Source organism: Danio aesculapii, chromosome 11 (genome assembly GCF_903798145.1).
Source record: "Danio aesculapii chromosome 11, fDanAes4.1, whole genome shotgun sequence".
Taxonomy (NCBI): domain Eukaryota; kingdom Metazoa; phylum Chordata; class Actinopteri; order Cypriniformes; family Danionidae; genus Danio; species Danio aesculapii.
Window position 1 is genome coordinate 25,950,387 of NC_079445.1, and position 20,126 is coordinate 25,970,512.

General features: G+C 33.8%; 1 protein-coding gene across 1 annotated transcript in view; it reads right to left on the reverse strand.

The window, feature by feature from the left end:
* plch2b (phospholipase C, eta 2b) overlaps window positions 1–20,126 on the reverse strand; it is a 29,164-nt gene that overhangs the window by 1,763 nt on the left and 7,275 nt on the right. Inside the window, exons 5-19 of the mRNA XM_056468845.1 lie at window positions 16,861–17,031; window positions 16,661–16,754; window positions 14,470–14,673; window positions 11,005–11,125; window positions 9,201–9,372; window positions 9,009–9,116; window positions 7,980–8,066; window positions 7,794–7,897; window positions 6,670–6,758; window positions 6,407–6,592; window positions 4,623–4,730; window positions 4,417–4,541; window positions 4,254–4,338; window positions 1,613–1,759; window positions 1,442–1,521 (exon numbers count right to left, since the gene is read on the reverse strand). Coding sequence (XP_056324820.1) covers window positions 1,442–1,521; window positions 1,613–1,759; window positions 4,254–4,338; window positions 4,417–4,541; window positions 4,623–4,730; window positions 6,407–6,592; window positions 6,670–6,758; window positions 7,794–7,897; window positions 7,980–8,066; window positions 9,009–9,116; window positions 9,201–9,372; window positions 11,005–11,125; window positions 14,470–14,673; window positions 16,661–16,754; window positions 16,861–17,031 — 1,881 coding nt within the window. The remainder of the gene's footprint in view (window positions 1–1,441; window positions 1,522–1,612; window positions 1,760–4,253; window positions 4,339–4,416; window positions 4,542–4,622; window positions 4,731–6,406; window positions 6,593–6,669; window positions 6,759–7,793; window positions 7,898–7,979; window positions 8,067–9,008; window positions 9,117–9,200; window positions 9,373–11,004; window positions 11,126–14,469; window positions 14,674–16,660; window positions 16,755–16,860; window positions 17,032–20,126) is intronic.

Below are 20,126 nucleotides of genomic sequence, written 5' to 3' on the forward strand. Positions count from 1 at the left end.
CTAGGTTAATTAGGTTAACTAGGCAGGTTAGGGTAATTAGGCAAGTTATTGTATAACGATAGAAAAAATAATAAGAAAAAAATATTATCAGACCTACTATGAACAATTTCACAGATAATATTAAACAAATGATGTTTAACAGAGCAGATTTCCTTAATAATTCTGACTTCAACTGTGTGTGTGTATATATATATAAACACACACTCACACACACTAGAACAATGTTATATACTTTTGCTGCTTTATCTCAATTGTACATGACTCTGGACTTGCTGCATCACAGACACCAATATTTTAACTATTTATAAAAAATCTATCACTTTCTGGCCATCGGATATAAGGCATGGATATATAAATTGTGATCGTTATTTTTCGAAAGTATTATGGCGCTTTTTAAACATTTATTATTACAATTTGTTGAGTCTCCCCATACAGTTTGATAGAGCAATTGGACCCGGAAGCCGATTCACGTGACATGAACCCAACATTGGGAAACATCCATACACACTCATTCACTATGGCAAATTTTGAATATTCAGTTCACCTGTACCCCAAGTCTTTGGACTTGTGGGGGGAAACCGGAGCACAAACACACGCAAACACATGGAGATCATGTAAACTCCACACAGAAATGCCAACTGACCCAGCCGAGGCTTGAACCAGCAACCTTCTTGCTGTGAGGCGACAGCACTACCTACAGTCGCCCCACATTTACATCATACAACTCAGAAACTTGTAATGAAGACTTAATATCCAGAGTAATGCTGTTATTAGTATTAGTGATGTACAATATAGGACAATATAGGATAATTTTTAGCTCCAGTTAAACAAAACGGCTATTTCCAATTTCAGTTTCAAACTGCTTCCACAGTTTATATATAGTTTTAAACTTAGTTATAAACCAATAGTTTATTTATCTTTGCAAACTTGTAAAACGTTTTGATCCAACTAAATCTGAAGTTTGAACTTTATAATAAACAAAATTCAGAAAACAGAAGTTATTGGAAAAATATCTCACATTTTTGACTCACTGCTGCTAGGGGGCGCCAAAACAATTGAAAACTATCATATTGATTACTTTTCAGTGCAGCACTGACAATACATTTCTGTGAGCATGCATATGTTTCTGTGTTTGTATGTGAGAGAGTGCAGGAAAAAAAAAAATGTCCTTTTCATAAAAAACAAAAACAAATTTCACCGAAAATGAAGGATATAGTTTGTCACATATATTCTGTCTTTGTTTTATTCGCTTGCTTGCTCTTTGTCCTTGTGGGGTTTGATTATTTTGTTGTAATGACATTTAAAAGAATTGTAACGCAGTCAAAACATGCATGAAACTGCTTAAGCTATGTGTTTTCCGAAAAAAAAAGACTGCACATCATGGAACATTCATTGACCAATCAGACTCATCCATCAGCTCTCTAGTATAACAGAATGTTACCTTTCCTGTGATGTCATTAACAGCAACATGAACAAATATTGACGCTTCTTCCATTCCTTCTAAATAGACATGTCGATAACCTGTGGATCAAGAAAATAATATAAGGCTGGGTGATTGATTTATACTGTCTTTTGCCTGTCCAATAATGTCACTGGATTGACATGTAATTACCTGGCATCATGCTTTTAAATGATATGGTTCGTTGTCCAATAAAGTCTCGTCCAATTGGATCATGGTCCCAAACCATAAAGCGTACCAAGGCAATCTGAGGCATGTGCAGCGTAAACACTAGAGTCTCCTCCCAAGTGGGGTTAAAACCTGATCATATAACATAACATTAACATAAACATATTTTACAATTGAACCAGTAATTTACTACAATACATAAAAATATGTCATTTAGACAACAAAATACAATGTGTGTAAATATCTCTTTATAAAACATTTACAAATATATCAAGCTAAATGTATATAAGAGTAAAATATATAATGTATATTATTTAGTATTTAATTAATCACAATTCATTTAAATTTACATTGATGTACAATATAATGAGTTCTGTTTAATTTTTCTTGCTGAGCAATAAATTACGGCTCTCAACATTTTTAGTGTAACAATAATTCATACACCATAAATATCGTTAGCCATATTTATAACAACATTTTTTTATTTTGTTTTATTAATCTTTTATTAAAAGACTCCAAGGATCACTGTGCAGCTACACAATTCTAATGTTAAATCTTTCAATGGACTTACATGCAAAATAATGTCTTTTAATTTGATACAGCCCTATACAAGTGTGATCAAAGAAATATGATATCGCATATTTAACCCTCTGCTGTTCCTTATTTGGGAATCACACTTGTGGTTTTGTCCGGTCAAAATGGGACGAATGCCTGTAAAGTTTCCTGTTTTTTTAGCTAAATAAATTAAATTAATTTTTGTTCAATAATATTTTTTCTAGATCATTTTGAATTTTGAGGTCAGAATTATTATTTATGCAGCAAACAACATCCTTTTTTTCCAATTGAAAACAATGTAATTTTTATTTTTAATTATGCTTAAATTATTGCAGTATTTCCATATAAAATAGACTGCTATTCAAAAACAAAACCAAAGGGCAATTTAGCACCATATGGTTGTAAAAAAGAGAAAAAACATGCAATGACATTGTGTAACCACTAGGTTCTAGTATTACTATCTCTACAATGCTGCTTGTGCATTCCTTAGTAGTTTAGGCATTACTAAGAAACTGTGCAGGGGCGTTGCTAGACATAAAGCTCTACTTGGGCACAGCTCCTCCTCCAATAAATAAATAAAGAAATAAATAAAGAAATAATAATAATAATTTTTATATATATATATATATATATATATATATATATATATATATATATATATATATATATATATATATATATATATATATATATAAATAATTATAAACAAATAACAGTATTATTGTTATTATACAATTATTATTCTAAATAAATAAGAGAAATTCATCCTAAATGTAATTGGGAAACAATCTAAAGACAACTGGAGTGATGCTAAGATAATTTAAGAAATTCTTTGCAGAAATATAAATTTTATTACAATGAAATTCTATAGAAAACTGTATAGAATACAAAAAAAAGATGTTTTATAGAATTATCAGTTGTGTGTAGTTTTAGACCCGACTCATGGCCTAGAATTAGGTTTATTAGGTTTTACCTCCCTGACTCATCATCCTTCCTTTTTGCTTCATTCAAAAAATCTTTTAGGAGCCATGCTTAGTCAAAATAAGATCACCATCATATTATTTACACTTTGTTTTGTCGACTTGCAAAACTCACAACACATCCGACACCTCCGTATAAAAGACTGTTACGCTGGCAATTTTTTCAGCGTGCATTGGCACTACCAGGAGCGTGAGGCGCACGGGTATGTTTTTTTTCTTCTTCTGCGCACATGCTCAGTTCGCTTTTTGATTAAACTACATTGCTTTCATCAGCGTTGGTTCGGTTGCACATAGAGAATAGTGTCTTTATTCTGGGATAACCACTCTTAATAAATACACTTGCATTTAAAGTAAATCCTATCTCAAAGCATTTACTGGGGCACTGGCGATTTTTACCTGATTTTTTTTCTAGCGACGACCCTGTAACTGTGTATTTAAATATAAATCTAGACAAGCTAAAATACTTCTTTTTGACAAAGTTTAGATATTTATTGTTTGACAAGGTGACTTGAAGTGTTAATTTTTGTATTATGATTACAGTAAAAACTGCATATTGTTATAAAGATATAAAAGCACAAAACACACATGATGCAGTGTGTGTGTGTGTGTGTGTGTATTTCACACTTACAGTGTCACCGCTTCACTCTTGTGCACTTTTTTTCAGCATTATGGTGAATTTGTATTTTTACAAATGAAATATTTTCTGAATGCTCAAATTTTTGCTTTTTTTCCCATTCATTTCCTATGGCTGTCATTTTTAACCGCGAAGACCACAAGTGTGACTTTTTTTTAACAACCATTTAGCATACTTAAATCATAGCCTCATGTTTTTGTGTGTTAACATACCAAATGCCAACAAAGTAAAGGAGTTTCAGACAATTCGAATAATTCTGAGTTTTAAAATGTTAAAAAACAATTTTTTTGGTCTAAGTGACTGAAGACTACCAGAGGGTTAAATAAAAACATTACAAAACTCAAAAAAACATTTTTAATCCATACTGGCCACTAAAACAAATTATACAACAATCATTTTACAGGGACCACTATAAGTAACTGCAAGTTGTGTTAGCACAATCCATCTTAGTACTCACCATTGTCATCCACTACTCTTGTCTGTTGTTTATTGCAATCAATGGGCAATCCAATAATCTCCACTTCAACAAAGGGATCTATAATCTGAACAGCAAAACATTAAATCTCAGACTGCTTGTCATGTATCATTTCCTCTTTTTATTTCCATATAAGTGCACTCACCTCTCCTCTGTCCCCTAACATGGAGTCTTTTGGCTTGGGCAGCTGCTGGCCGCTAATAATCTTGAGCACTAGCTGAGATTTCCTGTGTCCTGGCAAAGGGTCTTCCAGCACTGGATTAAAGGCACCTGAGGACAACCATTATGTGTGGTGAAAATTACATTTCAAAGAAAATACAGCATCAAACACCCAGAGAGTCGCCGTCTTACCTTTACACATGCATTTTGGCTTTAGCACATAGCCGCAGTTTCCATTCGCCGCAAATTTGGCCCTGTTCAGTTGCAGCATACGGCCTTCTGTTTGATAGTTGAGAGCGACTGCAAAGATGAAACAACATTTCAAACAAAAGCACGCCACTACTCTGAGGTAAAAGAGGCAGAAAGCCATTTTTGCCAGCGGTGATCCTCCATTGGCGTTAAAAATCAAAGTCATCACAGTTTCACTCTTAATTTTAAGAAACAGGCTTTGATGATAAGCACCCACATAGAAAGCTGAGATGTGGCAGTATATGAAATTACTTGTAGGACATAAAAGGTTATATTTGGAGTTCACATATATAAAACATATGTCATATATATTAGCTATATATAGCTATAATTGTATATATGTGTTCATATTTTCAATTCAATTCAATTCATCTTTATTTCTATAGCGCTTTTACAATGTAGATTGTGTCAAAGCAGCTTCACATAGAAGTTCCAGTAAATTGAAACTAGTTTAGTTCAGTTTAAATCTCATTGCTAAAAGTCCAAATACCGAAGAGCAAATCTATCAATGGGAGCTCCATAAGTCCCAAACCAAGCAATCCATAAGGAACAAACTTCACCAATTGACAAAAGTGAAGGAAAAACCTAGAGAGAAACCAGGCTCAATTGGGCACTACCATTTCTCCTCTGACCAAACTTCTTGTGCAGAGCTGCAGTCTAGGTGCCGGAGGCTGAAGAACGCTGGACGTCCATCGTGGAGAAGCTGCAGGTGTGAGTAGGTCACCGGCAGGTGTTCAGGCTGGCCACGAGATCAGTGCAAAGATTTGTCTGTCACTGTGATTTCATGTGGTCTCATGTGTCACTGTGGTCTCATGCTCTCCACTCCTCTATGACTGCCACATCTTCTGCTCAGGATACGACCTGGTCCAGGATTATGGATACCTCTAGAAGTACTCTGCGGTTGGCATCATGTATGGCTATAGAAACATGAACAAGTCCTCTAAAGGAGGTCGAGCCTTCTTATTTATGGCTCCTCAGCTTTGGAATGGCATTCCTCAGACATTATCAGGAATGCTATTCCAGAGCTGAGGAGCCATGAATGAGAAGGCTCGACCTCCTTTAGTGGACTTGTTCATGTTTCTATAGCCATACATATTTTTAGAAACGCATACACACATTGCATCACATATCTGTAGGATACGCGAGTGTGCTCCATGCAGGTGAGTGGGCTTAACAAACCACCCATGGGACACACTCTTCCTGTCTTTATATACCTGGCATTTTGTTAGAAATACTTGTTTGTTTATATAATTCCTATTTTTAGTTATAGCACCTCATTTTTTATTTTGTTTTCCCTTGATACTAAAAACCTTCATTTCAAAACTGCATTATGTGTTTACTTGTGTTATCGTTGACTAATATTTAAATTTATGGGATAATTTTAAACATTAAACTGTGATAAACATAAAAAAAAAAAAGAAATTAGTAAGAGGCAAATACTTTTTCACACCACTGTATCTATATAATTATATCTAATAGATAATATATGTACATATTTGAAAATATATAATAATATATGTACATATTCGTAATTACAATGGTTGAAAAAAATATGTAAGCAGCCAATTTTGCAATATTACAAAATATATGTTGCATATATAATATATATTATTGGTAAAATCCACATATATGTGATTTGCATATACTGTATTTCCATGTATCAATTTTCTATATGGGTGTAGATAGGAAATAATTAAAAATAAATGATAGAAAGAGCTAATTCGAACCTAAATGGCATCCTGCGTTCCAGAAAGGCTGAGGATTGAAGTTACTGGAATCCACACGGTAGTTGGAGGGATAAACTCGTAAAAGTTGCCGTTGGTTGAAGCGAACTAACTGCGCAGGCTTCAGCTGGAGAATCTGATTGGTTATGCTTTCATTTAAGGAGGAGACTTGCCAGCTGGACATGTACGCTAAAACACAAATCAACACATTTTTGTCAAGACTTTTTTTTTATATGACTTCTGTTGATTTATTGGATTTGCCTCACCTTGAGTTTCGATATCATGAACACGCACTGACTTGGTGTATTTGACCAGATCAGACAGGGCACGAGAAAGTCGCATCGTTTTTCTTCGTCTGCAAGCATTAACGTAGAACATGAGACATCACAGATGTGCATGGTAACATTTAACAGATTATAATAATTTGTATGTTAAAGTGTAAAATGTATAAAGATAAAACTATGAAAAATGCCAGTTGGTTAACTGTAAGCTACCTGGGCATGTACAGAACAATGTATATTTCATATAACAGGACAAATAGCATGCTAAGACAATTTATGCTGAACTTCACTGTGATTATGTGCTGCATCACATATAATTAAAACTTAAATAACCAAATAAAATATTTATATTATTTATATAATACATTGTATAAATATTTATTTTATTTAGAGTAACACATATATCATGTTTATTTGTTTTAGGTTTTGCTAGCAATTGTTAGTTAGATAATGATCAAATGTCTTATTTTTATTTAGTTGAACTTAAAACATTAAAACTAAGATGGTTTTTTGATTTTATATTATTTTTTATATATTTGAATTCCACAACAAACTTTACTGTAAATGCAAAAATATTTTAGATTCATTGTCAATTTCATAATTCGAATCAATATTAAAAGCGCTTATGTGAAATTTTTATTATTTTCTCATTATTTTTCAAGTGCTGTTTAATAGAGTGATTTTGCCACACATTTTAAACATAATCATTTCCACTAATTGATTTCTTTTGTCTTTGCCATGATGACAGCTCATATTTTATTAGTTATTTTCCAAGATATTAGTATTCAGCTCAAGGTGCGATTTAAAGGCTTAATTAGGTTAGTTACTTTAAATAGAAAAGTTAGATTAATTAGGCAAGTCATTGGACAACAGCAATTTAAAGCCAAGTGAAAAAAAGATCTTAACGTTAAAAATATTACCCTTAAAAAATTATGAGAAAGCTTGAAGCTTTTTTTCAACCAAACTAAAAGAAATTAGACTTTCTTCAGAAGAAAGAATATAATAGTAAATACTGTGAAAATGTCCTTTCTCTGTTAACCATCACAAATCACAGGAAGGCTAGTAATTTTGTTTTCAACTGTATATTTTGTATTTCCTGTAATACTCACTTGCCATAGTTGATGACCTGTTTGTCGTTAGTGTTTGTGATTTCTGGTTCAGTATCAGAGTCACTCACGACAGGTTTCTTTTTTACCTTGACCTGTTTTTTCTTCTGAAACACAGATAAATAAATATCAAAATGCTTTTTTGCATTTCATTTCCCTTATTTCACTGGTGTAAAGCCATTTGCAGACCTTGCGCCTGAAGCTGCCCATGAACTTCCTCCGTGAGCGTTTCTTTGATTCATCTGCAGATGCCAACTCTGGCGCTCCTTCTGTGGTCTGTAACCCAGAACACACACCATAAACATTCAAACTCAATGACTTATTTAGTACAACAAACTTTTACAAAACAATTAACAATAAAAGATACAATATTCAAACAATACATACAAAAGTAAAATAATAAAAGATAAATAAAATATGTAAATAATAAAAACATTTAAATAAAATAAATAAATAAATACAAAAAAAGAGTAAATGAATAAAAAATAAAAACTAACCTTCTGTTTTAATCTAAATTAGTCTAATCCTCTTCAATTTAACTCTTTCCTGTGTCTTTAAAATAATCTATGAAAGGTTGCCAGATTTTATAGAATTTGACTTCTTCCTTTTTTAGGGAGAATCTGATTTTCTCCATTTCCAAATGTTTCATTACATCCCTTATTAGATGTATATACAGTTGAAGTCAAAATTATTCTCCCTCCTGTGTTTTTACTCTTTTTCAAATATTTCCCAAATTATGTTTAACAAAGCAAGGAATTTTTCACAGTATTTCCTATAATATTTTTTCTTCTGGAAAAAGTCTTATTTGTTTTATTTTGGCTAGAATAAAAGCACTGTTTAATTTTTTTAATTCATTTAAGTTCAAAATTATTATCCCCCTTAAGCAAAATGCGTTGAAAAAAAAAATTAGGGAAAAATACTTAGGGGGGGGGGGGGGGGTAATATTTCAGCAGGGCTAAAAATTCTGACTTCAGCTGTATGTAGGAGCAGCTTTCTGTTTCCACTTTAATAATATTAACCTTCATGCTTGTAGACTGCTAATGGAACTGTATTTTGTTCTGTACTGGTTTTAGCTATCTCAGTAATGCCTAAAACTGTGATAAGGAGATCTGGCTTTTGATATATTCTTGAAAATGTTAGGACAATAGACACAGACATTCTTTACGTAGACACTTCAGGGAGGACATAAAGTGATTATAAAAGTAAGAAGTATCTCACATCTCCATTAAGTTGCTGCTCTTCCTCCTCGTCCTCTTCTCCGCTGTCTTCATCAGACACGTCTCCTTCATCAGCATCAGCGTCAATGTTTGCTGGCAGTTTCTTCCCCTGGAAAGCAGCTTGGTACACTAAAACGCTGTGCTCTCAAATGCACTCAGTGTTTTTATGACCCGCTTAAACATATTGTCTCACCTTGACAAGTATTTTGCCTTTCAAATCCTCTGGAGATGGCAGACGCCTGGACTCGTTTGCGTTTATGTTTGACAGGTCCACTTTGTCCTGTAGCACTTCCATGAGGTATTGAGCCATTTTCTTCTGCTGAGGCACAGTGCAGTGGTTCTCTATAGAGAGTATCACTGGAAATCTGAGAGTAGACAACAATGTTTATATTACAGTCATTATAAGAAGAACATTATATTATATTGTGTTATATCAGGGGGTTTTGAACTTAGGGGTTTCTATCTTTGGCATAAAAAATGGTTTAAAGGGCACCTATGATGAAAATCAACTTTTGTACGCTGTTTGGACAGACCTGTGTGTTGGTATAGTGTGTCCACAGTCATACTGGAGTGATAGAAACCGAACAAGTCTCTTTTTAAAAATTTCCTGACGTTAAAATAGGATCCCAATCTCAGTGATTTTGAGGCCCACCACAGCCCGACGTAGAAGTGTGGTTTTCCCGCCCACTGAATTGACTGACAGGCACCATGTTTCTATAATAACATCTATACAAATGTAATTCTTAACCGATATAATCCCTATGGCCGCATGGTGTCAGTAAATGCTAATATGTCTGAGTGTACACAGTAAACAGCTTTTGAGTGAGACTCATCATATCAGAAAGGCTTGAATAAATTCCACCACAAATACATGAAATAAACTTACTTGGTATTTTTGACTAATGAGCTGTATTTCAGCTTCAACCGAGTCTGTCTCTGTCACTGTGCAGTTTATCTGACGTAGTGCATGATGAGAAGCAGACACACACACGTAGGAACGGTGGGCGGGGAGAAGCAGCTTATTTTAATTTAAAGCAACAGGATACAAAAACAGCTAGAGTATACTCAGACACCTAAATGAGCAAATTCTGGAAGCTATAATAAATAATCTGATAGGTATTTTTGAGCTGAAACTTTAGAGACATATTCTGGAGACACCAAAGGCTTATCTTACATCTTGTAAAAGGGGTAAAATAGATGCCCTTTAAAGAATATATGTAAAGAAATATGATGGATAACAGGGAGGGTTGGGCAAAATTATATTGTAAAGTATTTTTAAATAAAATACGAATTTCCTTACGTTCAAATATATCCCAATAAACCACAAAATACAGCAGACATACCATGTATCAAAATATAATGCTTTAAACTGAATTGTACCAAAATAAGCTACAAAAATACAGCAAGCTAACCATGCATCAAAATAAAATACTTTGAATTTAATTGTATCAAAATAAACTATAAAATGCAGCAGCCATACCATGTATCAAAATAAACTACTGTATTACTAAAATTACTGTAATACTAAAAATCATGAGACGCTGGGCTTGTTAAAAGATGAAACTCAGTCAGAAATATAATGTTTTTTCAACTGTTCTAAATAAAAAAAAAACACATTGTATAACCTTTAAAATATTTACATATGTGTCCCTGGACCACAAAATCAGCAAAAAAAAAAAAAAAAAAAACATTTTATGTGTCAGAATTATCTATTTTTCCTTTATTCCAAAAATCATTGAAATATTTTGCAAAAACCATGTTCCATGAAGATATTTCACAACAACAACTTATAGGTAATTTCCTCAGTAATTTGACTGTTTTGAACTCACAGATTAGTTATATAGGTTTCTCAGCCAAAAACTATCCTATCCTAACAAACATCAATGGAAAGTTTATATTCATTCAACTTTCAGATCATGTATAAATCTTAGTTTTAAATAATTGACACTTATCACTGGTTTTGTGGTCCAGGCGTGTCACTTACATGTGTCACTTACTGAGTTTTGGCAAATGCGTATTTGTTGATTGTCTCAACAACATCCTTAAAGAGGATTTTTGAGGTAAGCGTGTATCCATGATGCACAATAGGTTCACCATCAGGACCGTCCCAGCAGTCAACTAAACAGACAAAGACAGACGGTGTCAGCTGTATGATAGCATATTCAATAGGGCTGCACAATATATCATTTTAGCATTAGTTTTTCACAATCGTTTACAAATTTCAGAACTCTGGTGTCAATTTTCAAAACTCTAGACACAAAATTCACATCCATTGCCAAAATAGCACATTTTTGCAAAACTCTTAACTCTTTTTTCAAATGCTTGGATACAATACACACAAGTCAAAGATACTTTATTCGTTGAACTAAGATCACCTTTTCAATAGAATACAATTAAAATCAAATTGATCCCATTTCAAAACGCAACTCAAACATTACATTTGAAATAAATGCGTATTTATTTACTTAACATGATGTTATTATCAACTGATACGAGCACTCAAAAAGACAAATAACTGTTGCATTACTCTTGATGCATGGAAACTGATGTACAATATTACATGTTTAGATGATGAACGTTTCAGGATCAGTCACCACAGAAGATGACCCAACTGGACTACATTATCTATAGATTTCACCTTTATTCATCCTTATTCCATATTTATGGTTTCTTTCTTCCATGTACCACGTTTACAGACAATGTTTTCATATTTGACATTACTGTACTGTATGTAAGAAAGCCCAATCACAGCAGACCAATGTCAGGCCTGGATCCACATTGACAGAAGGATCTTTCCAAGATTTTTGAGTAATGAAAACACCACTGTGATGTAGAGGAGAACCTGTTCCCAAATCCACAAGACCAGACTGATTGAAACACAGATCTCAAAATAGAAATCTGATATATATAAATATATGCAAATTACATATGTGACATATATAGTTCATATGAATTGTACATATATAAAATATGTCATACATGTCAAAATATTGCCATTTTTTAAAACTATTAGAATTACAAATATGTACATATATGTTACGTAAATATATTATCTATTATGTTATATATTTTACTTATGAACACACACACACACACACACACACACACACACGCACACACGCACACGCACACACACACACACACACACACAGTATATGTATGATATGGTTAAAAAAATGTAGACAGTGATTTTTGCACTACTTTGACAAATTATTGACTATTATGAGATTTTATATACAATGTGTGGAAATTTAATTGTAATTTGCATATGTTGCCATTTATCAGCTATATGGGGACGTGCATAGAGAAAGAAATTACATTAAACCTACATTATGATAGAATGAATAAAACTAGTTCAGTGTATCCACTGTCTATACTGTTCCCTTTACACTTATGTTTAAACCATAATGAAACCTGTATCATAGATTTTAAACAACAATATTTAATGATTGTTAAAGATTGTTTATTGAAATGATGTGCATCTTGTGTGCTGGTGATCTAAAGTTCTCTTCCTGTAGTATTTGTATGATAAAAGGATCATGTGAACCAATGATCCTGCAAATGCAAGACTTCTTTAAGAAAATGAACGCAGCATGCAGAGTTTTGAACACTGAAGAGCCTGTGTTAAAAGCAGTGACTGTTTAGAGTTTTGTATCTAGAGTTTTGAAAATTGACATCAGGGTTCTGAAATTTGTGACAATTGAAAAAACTGTAATATCACAACGTTTAAATCAGCAGTAGTCACAATGCAGGATCTACAATGTCAGTTTAAGTTTAGTTGTAGTTCATCCCTTGGGAAATTTCAGTGGGATCATAGTTTACCAGGGATCACACTGTGATACAAGTTTAACCTTAATAGAGTAAAATTTTTTAATCTGCCTAATTGCTTTGTTTCTAAAAACAAACAAATTCTGTCATTATTTACTAGTCCTTCACTTGTTCCAAACATGTCTGATCTTTCTTTAGTTATACACAAAAGAAGATAATTTGAAAGCTGTAACCATTGACTTTTCCAAATATAGATGTCAGTGGTTACAGGTTTTCAGCTTTCTTCAAGATATTTTTTGTATATTAGACAGAAGAAACTCATAAAGGTTTGAAACCACATGAATAGCGGTTAAATTATCATTTTTGAGTGAACTATCCCTGTAAGATTTCAAGTGCAGTAGGACCATTTGTGTCTAAGAATTTGCAACATTCGTAATTTTAATAAAGTTTAATTGTATTTGTTTTTTATACAGTGAAGACTATGCAGTTGCCACTGGCTTGCTTGGTTTGGGACTTGTGGAGCTGTGCGTATTGATAGATTTGCTCTTCAGTGTTTGGACTTTTAGCAGTGAAAACTAAACCACACTGAACTGAACTAAACTGAACTTGTGAAAACTGGACTGGCGCAGTTTCAATTTACTAGAACTTCTATGTTAAGCTGCCTTGACACAATCTACATTGTAAAAGTGCTGTAGAAATAAACATGAATTGAACTGGATTATTTATTCACATTTGATTATTCGATTTCTATACCTGTATACAGTTAGTCTCTCCACAATACCACAAAACACTGTCTGTGTCATTTATGCAGATTAACTGTTCTACGAAATCAATCCTACCATTACGAAGTTATGAATTATTTCCAACTTGAACTATTGAACTAAGCCATCTTAAACTTGAACATGAAAGTCATTTGGTGAAATTATATTCATATCACAATATATTTAGCAAAAAAACTAAATATTGAAACCAGTGTTGCCAGATATAGCAGACTTTTTCCAGTCCAAAACCTATTCAAACGCACAAAAAAACCCACTAAATATTAGATTAATATTTTATTTATCTTTAAATTAACCTAGTTACTTAACCTAGTAACTGTCATATTTTTAACCATACAGCAACGAGCGGTCCCAGAACCACAACATAACCGAATCACATCGAAACACTGCTTTACTTGTGTAAAAATCGTCCTATTGGCATTTTAAATTCTTTGAACATTATTAGCTGGTAGTCAATCAGACAACGCTTCTATACTTGTTCTTGTGGTCAATTATGGGAAACAATGATCGATAAAAGTGTCATGATAAACCGATGTGAGTTTACCTGCAGGCGCTGGTGTAATGCGCATGCATGCGAAGGGGAGTCAGATTTGTCCGGGGAGTCAGATTTTGATATTTTGATATAACTTTCCTTTACCTCCTCTTGCAGATGGGCCCACGTGGTTTGCGCTATACACTGGTCACTACTAACAGAATAGTGTAGGAGCACACAATTATGTGTTCTTAAATAAGTTGCATATAAAATTAGCATTTCAAAACCACCCAAATTTTGTCAAAACCACCCAATCGGATGGAAAACCACCCAATCTGGCAACACTGATTGAAATGTCACTTTCTTCCAATACCGTGCAGCCCTAATATTCTGTTTGATGACTATAAAAATGACAGCTACATTTTTAAAAAACGTTTTTCTACCTTCCACACAGCGACAGCCCATCTGAAGCACATACGCATACATGTCAACCCGAGACTGAGACAGCAGCTGATCTCCAGTCAGGTAAGTGTTGTGCGAAGACGCGATGTAGTAGTTTGTTAGCGGCTGGGTCATGTCCTGATTTACTTGGTAGTGCTCTGGGTTGAAAATGTCTCCTGCAGGACTGCGCATGTAGTTGGTGAAACCTTAGAAAGAAAGAAAAAGAAAAGCTCAAGTTCAAGTTTTATGAATACTGAACATCATGACTTTGCCAAGTCTGATGCGATCCTGGATTAATATCTATGTTGATCCTGGAGCATCATTTTTGTTTGAAAATGTAATCCATACCCATTCCCTACCCCTAAACCCACCATAACTGTAAATTATTCCCAAAATCTCAGAGAAAAATTAGTTGGATAACAATCATGTAGAAGTGCATAAACCTGTACAGGGTTTCTGCAAATATCATAATGTCAAATTTAAGACTTTTTAAGACCATTAAATATTAAATTTAAGACCTATATCACAATATCAAAAACACGCATACACATAAAGAGAAAATGCTAAATCACAAAAGAAGTGGCAAAATAAATGTATTCAAATTAAACAGTACTAAAGACAGGTTAGATGATGCACCATTGAACTACAGAAAAAACAAACAAACATCTTAAGGCTGATTTATACTTCACCTGGCGCCGCATTGCGCACCTCCAAAACGGACAAGGCTTTTACTTGACGCGTTCGCCATTGAGATACTTTTTTAGATGACAGGGGGCAGTCAAAACAAACAGTAAAGTAAAGTCAGACGGATAAACAAAAAAGTAGAAAGTTTCCGGAACTAGGTCATATCATTGATATCATTGAAGATTTTTAAACTAATTGTTTTTTTGTATAATTTATAATAATGATTATAAAGATTTTTATAACCATTCAAGATTTTTAAATCAAACTTTGATGCATCACTTGCTTTTGTTCAGTTCTACCTATTAAAGTTAAATATTACAACAGAACATGTGCTGCTCTTCAATTATACATTTTTTATTATGGCAAGAATAAAAGCAAAAAATACACTCACTGAAAATACTGATGTTTTTTAACTTTTATTTTGCCCACTCAACAATTCGCACATTACTGTCTGGCTAGTTTCTGTCCTCTACTTATAAGCTAAAAAGGCAATAATGGTCCAACATTCCTGAGCATTATTACCAATAAATCCTATATTGGGCATCAATATACTGTACACTGATAGGTTCATATATTCCTTTCCAGTTATCAAAATAATAATTTGTTCCTTGATTTTAGTTTGTAACTTGTAAATTGATTTCAATTCAAAATTGTACTATATACATCAGTGTAAAACCTATGACTGGTGGAAAAACATATTCTGTAATATTAAACCACCTGCATCTCCACTTTTGCATGGCCTCTTTTTTTGTTTTAACAAACTTCAGGTTTCAAACTTCCCTCAGGTTTTTCCACCTTTTCCATGGCTGTTGCAATTTCTAGCCAATAATTGGTCATCTGGCTCTCCATATTATCATGCATGGACGGACCATAAAGATGTGTGTACAGTCGTACTTGTTTCAGACAAAATTTCTTTGAAGTGTTTCATATTCAACTCAAATGAAATGCAGTACCACACGAACTGTTCGCTCGAGTCTCAAAATATTTTGTGAGCTCCACCTGCCGAAATCACGTCGCGCGCACCCAAAGCGAACCTCCGCAAACACAGTGAGTTCAATAACAGAAAGCTGATTGGCTATGCTGGTCTCATTTGTAGTTGTAATACCGCAAATTACAATTGAACTAGTGAAATAAAGAACTACAACACCACGAAAACCTAGCAACAACAACAAAAAAGACTTTAAATGAGCATTAGATGTAGCGTTACATGGACATCGGAAAAATAAGACCTGTGCAAAAATATTTAAGACCTAGAACAGCGAATTTAAGTCTTTTTAATGCCTAAATTTCGATTTTTAAATTTGAGACTTTTTAAGACTTTTTAAGACCCCGCGGAAACCCTGCTGTAAGCCTAAATTTAACATAAACGTTAAACGTATCCCTTAATTCTGATTGGCTGATTGGAATGTTGTTCCAGGATCAACATAGATTTTAATCCAGGAACATGTCCTACTTGGTGAAATTAGGTTGGTGATACTGCACAGATGTAGCAGGGGAAGAGTCTCATACCATCAATGCCCAGCACCACATGACTTTGGTTTTGAGAACACGGCTCAAACTGGTTAATGATCATTTTGCAGTATTCTTTGGTCACATTTACCATCTAGATGACAAAAAAAGGACATCAGCAATTATAAAAAAGGACAGTTCAAGTGGCATTATATTTAACAAATAACTGTGTGGTGATACACAAAATGAATCACACCAGCCTTTTGCTCGCTTTCTAAGAAGCGCTGCAGGTCATTCAGGTCCAGGTGCTCTTTGTGGTTGCTGTAGCTGATCATCAGTAAATAAAGATCTCGTCGTGTTGATATCAGCTTGTAAAAGGTGCAGAATTCCTCAAATGTCAATGATCCCTGGTTTTCATCAGTGTCAGCTTCCTGTGAATGCACATTTATAGAAACATAACTTCACACATATTTCATAAAATGTAATAGGCATTTTTGTATAAGGGTTAAAAAGCCATCCGCTGTATATTGTAACTGTCAAAGCCAGTCCACGAACACAAGCTGACTGTGCATCTGGAACTGAAGTTACTACACTCAAAAAATACTTTTGCTGCTTGTTCAAACTACTTATTTAATATGAGTTGAACCAACACAAAGTTTTTTTAGGGGACAACTTAATTGTTTTATGTTCAATCCACTTAATTGTAAAAAATAAAAAAAATTAAGTTAACCCAATCATTTTGTGTTGGGACAACATAAAGGAATTGTATGGAAATTTTTACAGTGTAGTTATATGTGTCACGATCACCAGTGATTCAGGTTTGCAGATCACTGGTAAACAGGCACCTTCACCCAGACTACAATTCTGTCACTTTATGAACTACATATCCCATCATGCCCCTCATACACTCCTGTTTCCAGATCTCCAATGATTACACACAGCTGGTAGCTGATCAAAGATTGATTACATGGACTATTTAAGCACCACATAGACATTCATTCCTTGCTCAGTATTGTTTCTAGTTTCTAGGTTTTGCTCTGTCTGGCTGATTCTTAGGTTGTTTTTTTGGATTGTGTTTTTCTGCCTGCCCTGACCTTTGCCTGTCTCTTGGATTACTCTTTTGGATTGCTTTTGAAATTAACATTTTGTTCCTGTTTTGACCCCCGCCTGCTGACCATTCTCTTAAAATAAAGCTGCACGTGTAACACCATCTCTGTTGCCATTTGTCTTTTCATTACAATATGCCTGTATGAATCTGCAATACACTTGATGATTTTGCTATACTAGTTTAGGGACAATTTGGTCCATACAGATAATCAAACACATTCTAGGATACTACTTATCAAGGTTATTTTAGTATATGAGAACCAAAAGTAAGACTAAAGCTCTTGGTCAAAAACATTTTTGTTAACTGAATAACTACAAAATAAATGAGAAACTATTATGCAGCAATAACTACAAAAACCAACTGAAAAAAATAAATAAATATCAAACATAATAATAGTTTTCAGTTAATAATAGTTAATTTATTTTTGACAAAAAATATAAACTAGGCATCTTTAACGACACTGTAAAATCCAAAAAGTTAAGGTAAATCAAACCATTTGAGTAATCCGATTGCAACAAACCATTCATGTTCAAAAACTAATCCTAATCAGTACTGTGAACTTACTCCATTTAAGTTGAAGTAATGAGGTATTTAATTAACTCATTACCTTCAACATTGAGTTTGAAACTCTTTTCAAATGAGTTGAAACAACCTTCAGTCAATTTTGAGTTAACTACACTCACGTCACTGAATCTAGTCCTTACCAAGCCAGCCGACGCTTCTGTGCGGAGTTTACATGTTCTCCCCGAGCTCACGTGGGTTTACCCCGGGTTCCCCGCTTTCCTCCCACCGTCCAAAAACATGCAACTTAAGTTAATTGACTTATCCAAATCAGCACCATAGACATGCTCCTAGTAAGTAGTTATCTCTTAAGAGCAATCACTATCTGTTCGTTAGCTACTACAGCAAACTCCCCTCTCGCCTTGCAAACGGGAGGGAGCCCTGGGCTCGAGGATCTGATGAGCTCAGGCCTCTCTCGGGACGGTATGCCAAACAAGCTTTATAATCAATCATCAGCTGAGTGTGAACTTTTGAAACTGAAATTTACAGCAAATTTTTAAATAGTATCAAAATAAAAAATAAATTAAAAAATGCAAAACCATAAAAACCTTGATACAAATTACAAATCCTAATTACAAAAATGATTTGGCCACCAATATATTGTACATCCTTAGAAGATACTGATTCATTCTTACCCCTGTAGTCTGAAAAGCCTATTTAAGAAAAGCTTGATTGCAGTTGGCAAAAAATATAATACATAACTCTGAGTCAAGTGAAGTTTGAAAAAAATAGATATTCTCACATTTTTTTCACACATTAACAGATTGACACTGACAGACACTAAGCATATGTTGAGATTTTTTTATTTCATTCGATTTTTTTGCTTTTACTTTTAGTGAAAGTAGTGTCATGGTATTTGTTGCAGTAGAAATGTATGTCTCCATTAAGGATTAGAGGCGCTAAAGTTAAGACCTCAGCCAGTTTCAGACGAGGCCATCTGTTCAGAGTGAACCATATGTTGCATACTCACTCAGAACACTCATTGGCATCTTAGCTAATGGCACTCTGAAAGTCTTTTAAACCAATATAACCTGCCACAGAACATTAGTAAATAGTGACATAGCAGCCAACTTTGAACTTTTGAAGTCAGCAGAATCAGACTTCTCAAAAATACCAGTTAGTAGAATGTGCTTGATGTTTTTGTTTTTCAATTTAGCATGGTTTACTAGTAAGTGCAATGTGTTGAACTGATCTGGCATTCGCTGTTCAAGAGTTTGGGGTTAACAGGATTTAAGAATTTAATATTTTTATTCAGCAAGAGTGCATTAAATTGATCAGTGTGACAGCAAATACATAATGTAATTCATGTAATGTCATAAAATAATGGATTCTGAAAGCACAGCACAAAGGCAAAGCATGTAGTTTTGTGACTGAGTTTGGAACTATGGGAGTTGTAGTCTTCATTATATCCTATAATACTCCAGCCTAAATCATGTTCATAAATGAGCTAAAGTATTCAAAACTTATTATCATGTTAGTATGAAACAAAGTAAGACTGAAAGCTGTTGAAGAAAAGCTGAAGCAATTGCTGAAGAGAGATAAGCACAATGTGGTACGAAAACAGCAGTGTTTTTATTATGCCACAGTCGACAGCTTCTGGTTCTTCTGGTCATGATTATGTGGAGAAAAGGCTGATTTATCATACTAAATACATTTTAAGGTTTTATTATAAACACAACGTATTAAAGCATCTTTGGTGTTTCCCGATCTTCATCCGTTTGACAGCACAAAAGTTAAAAATGCTCACAACGCAAACACATTTTTAAAAAAACGTGCTGCATTTTCTCAAAACACAAATAAATTAATAAAACATGCTGCATTTTCCCACAACGCAAACAAATTAATAAAACGTGCTGC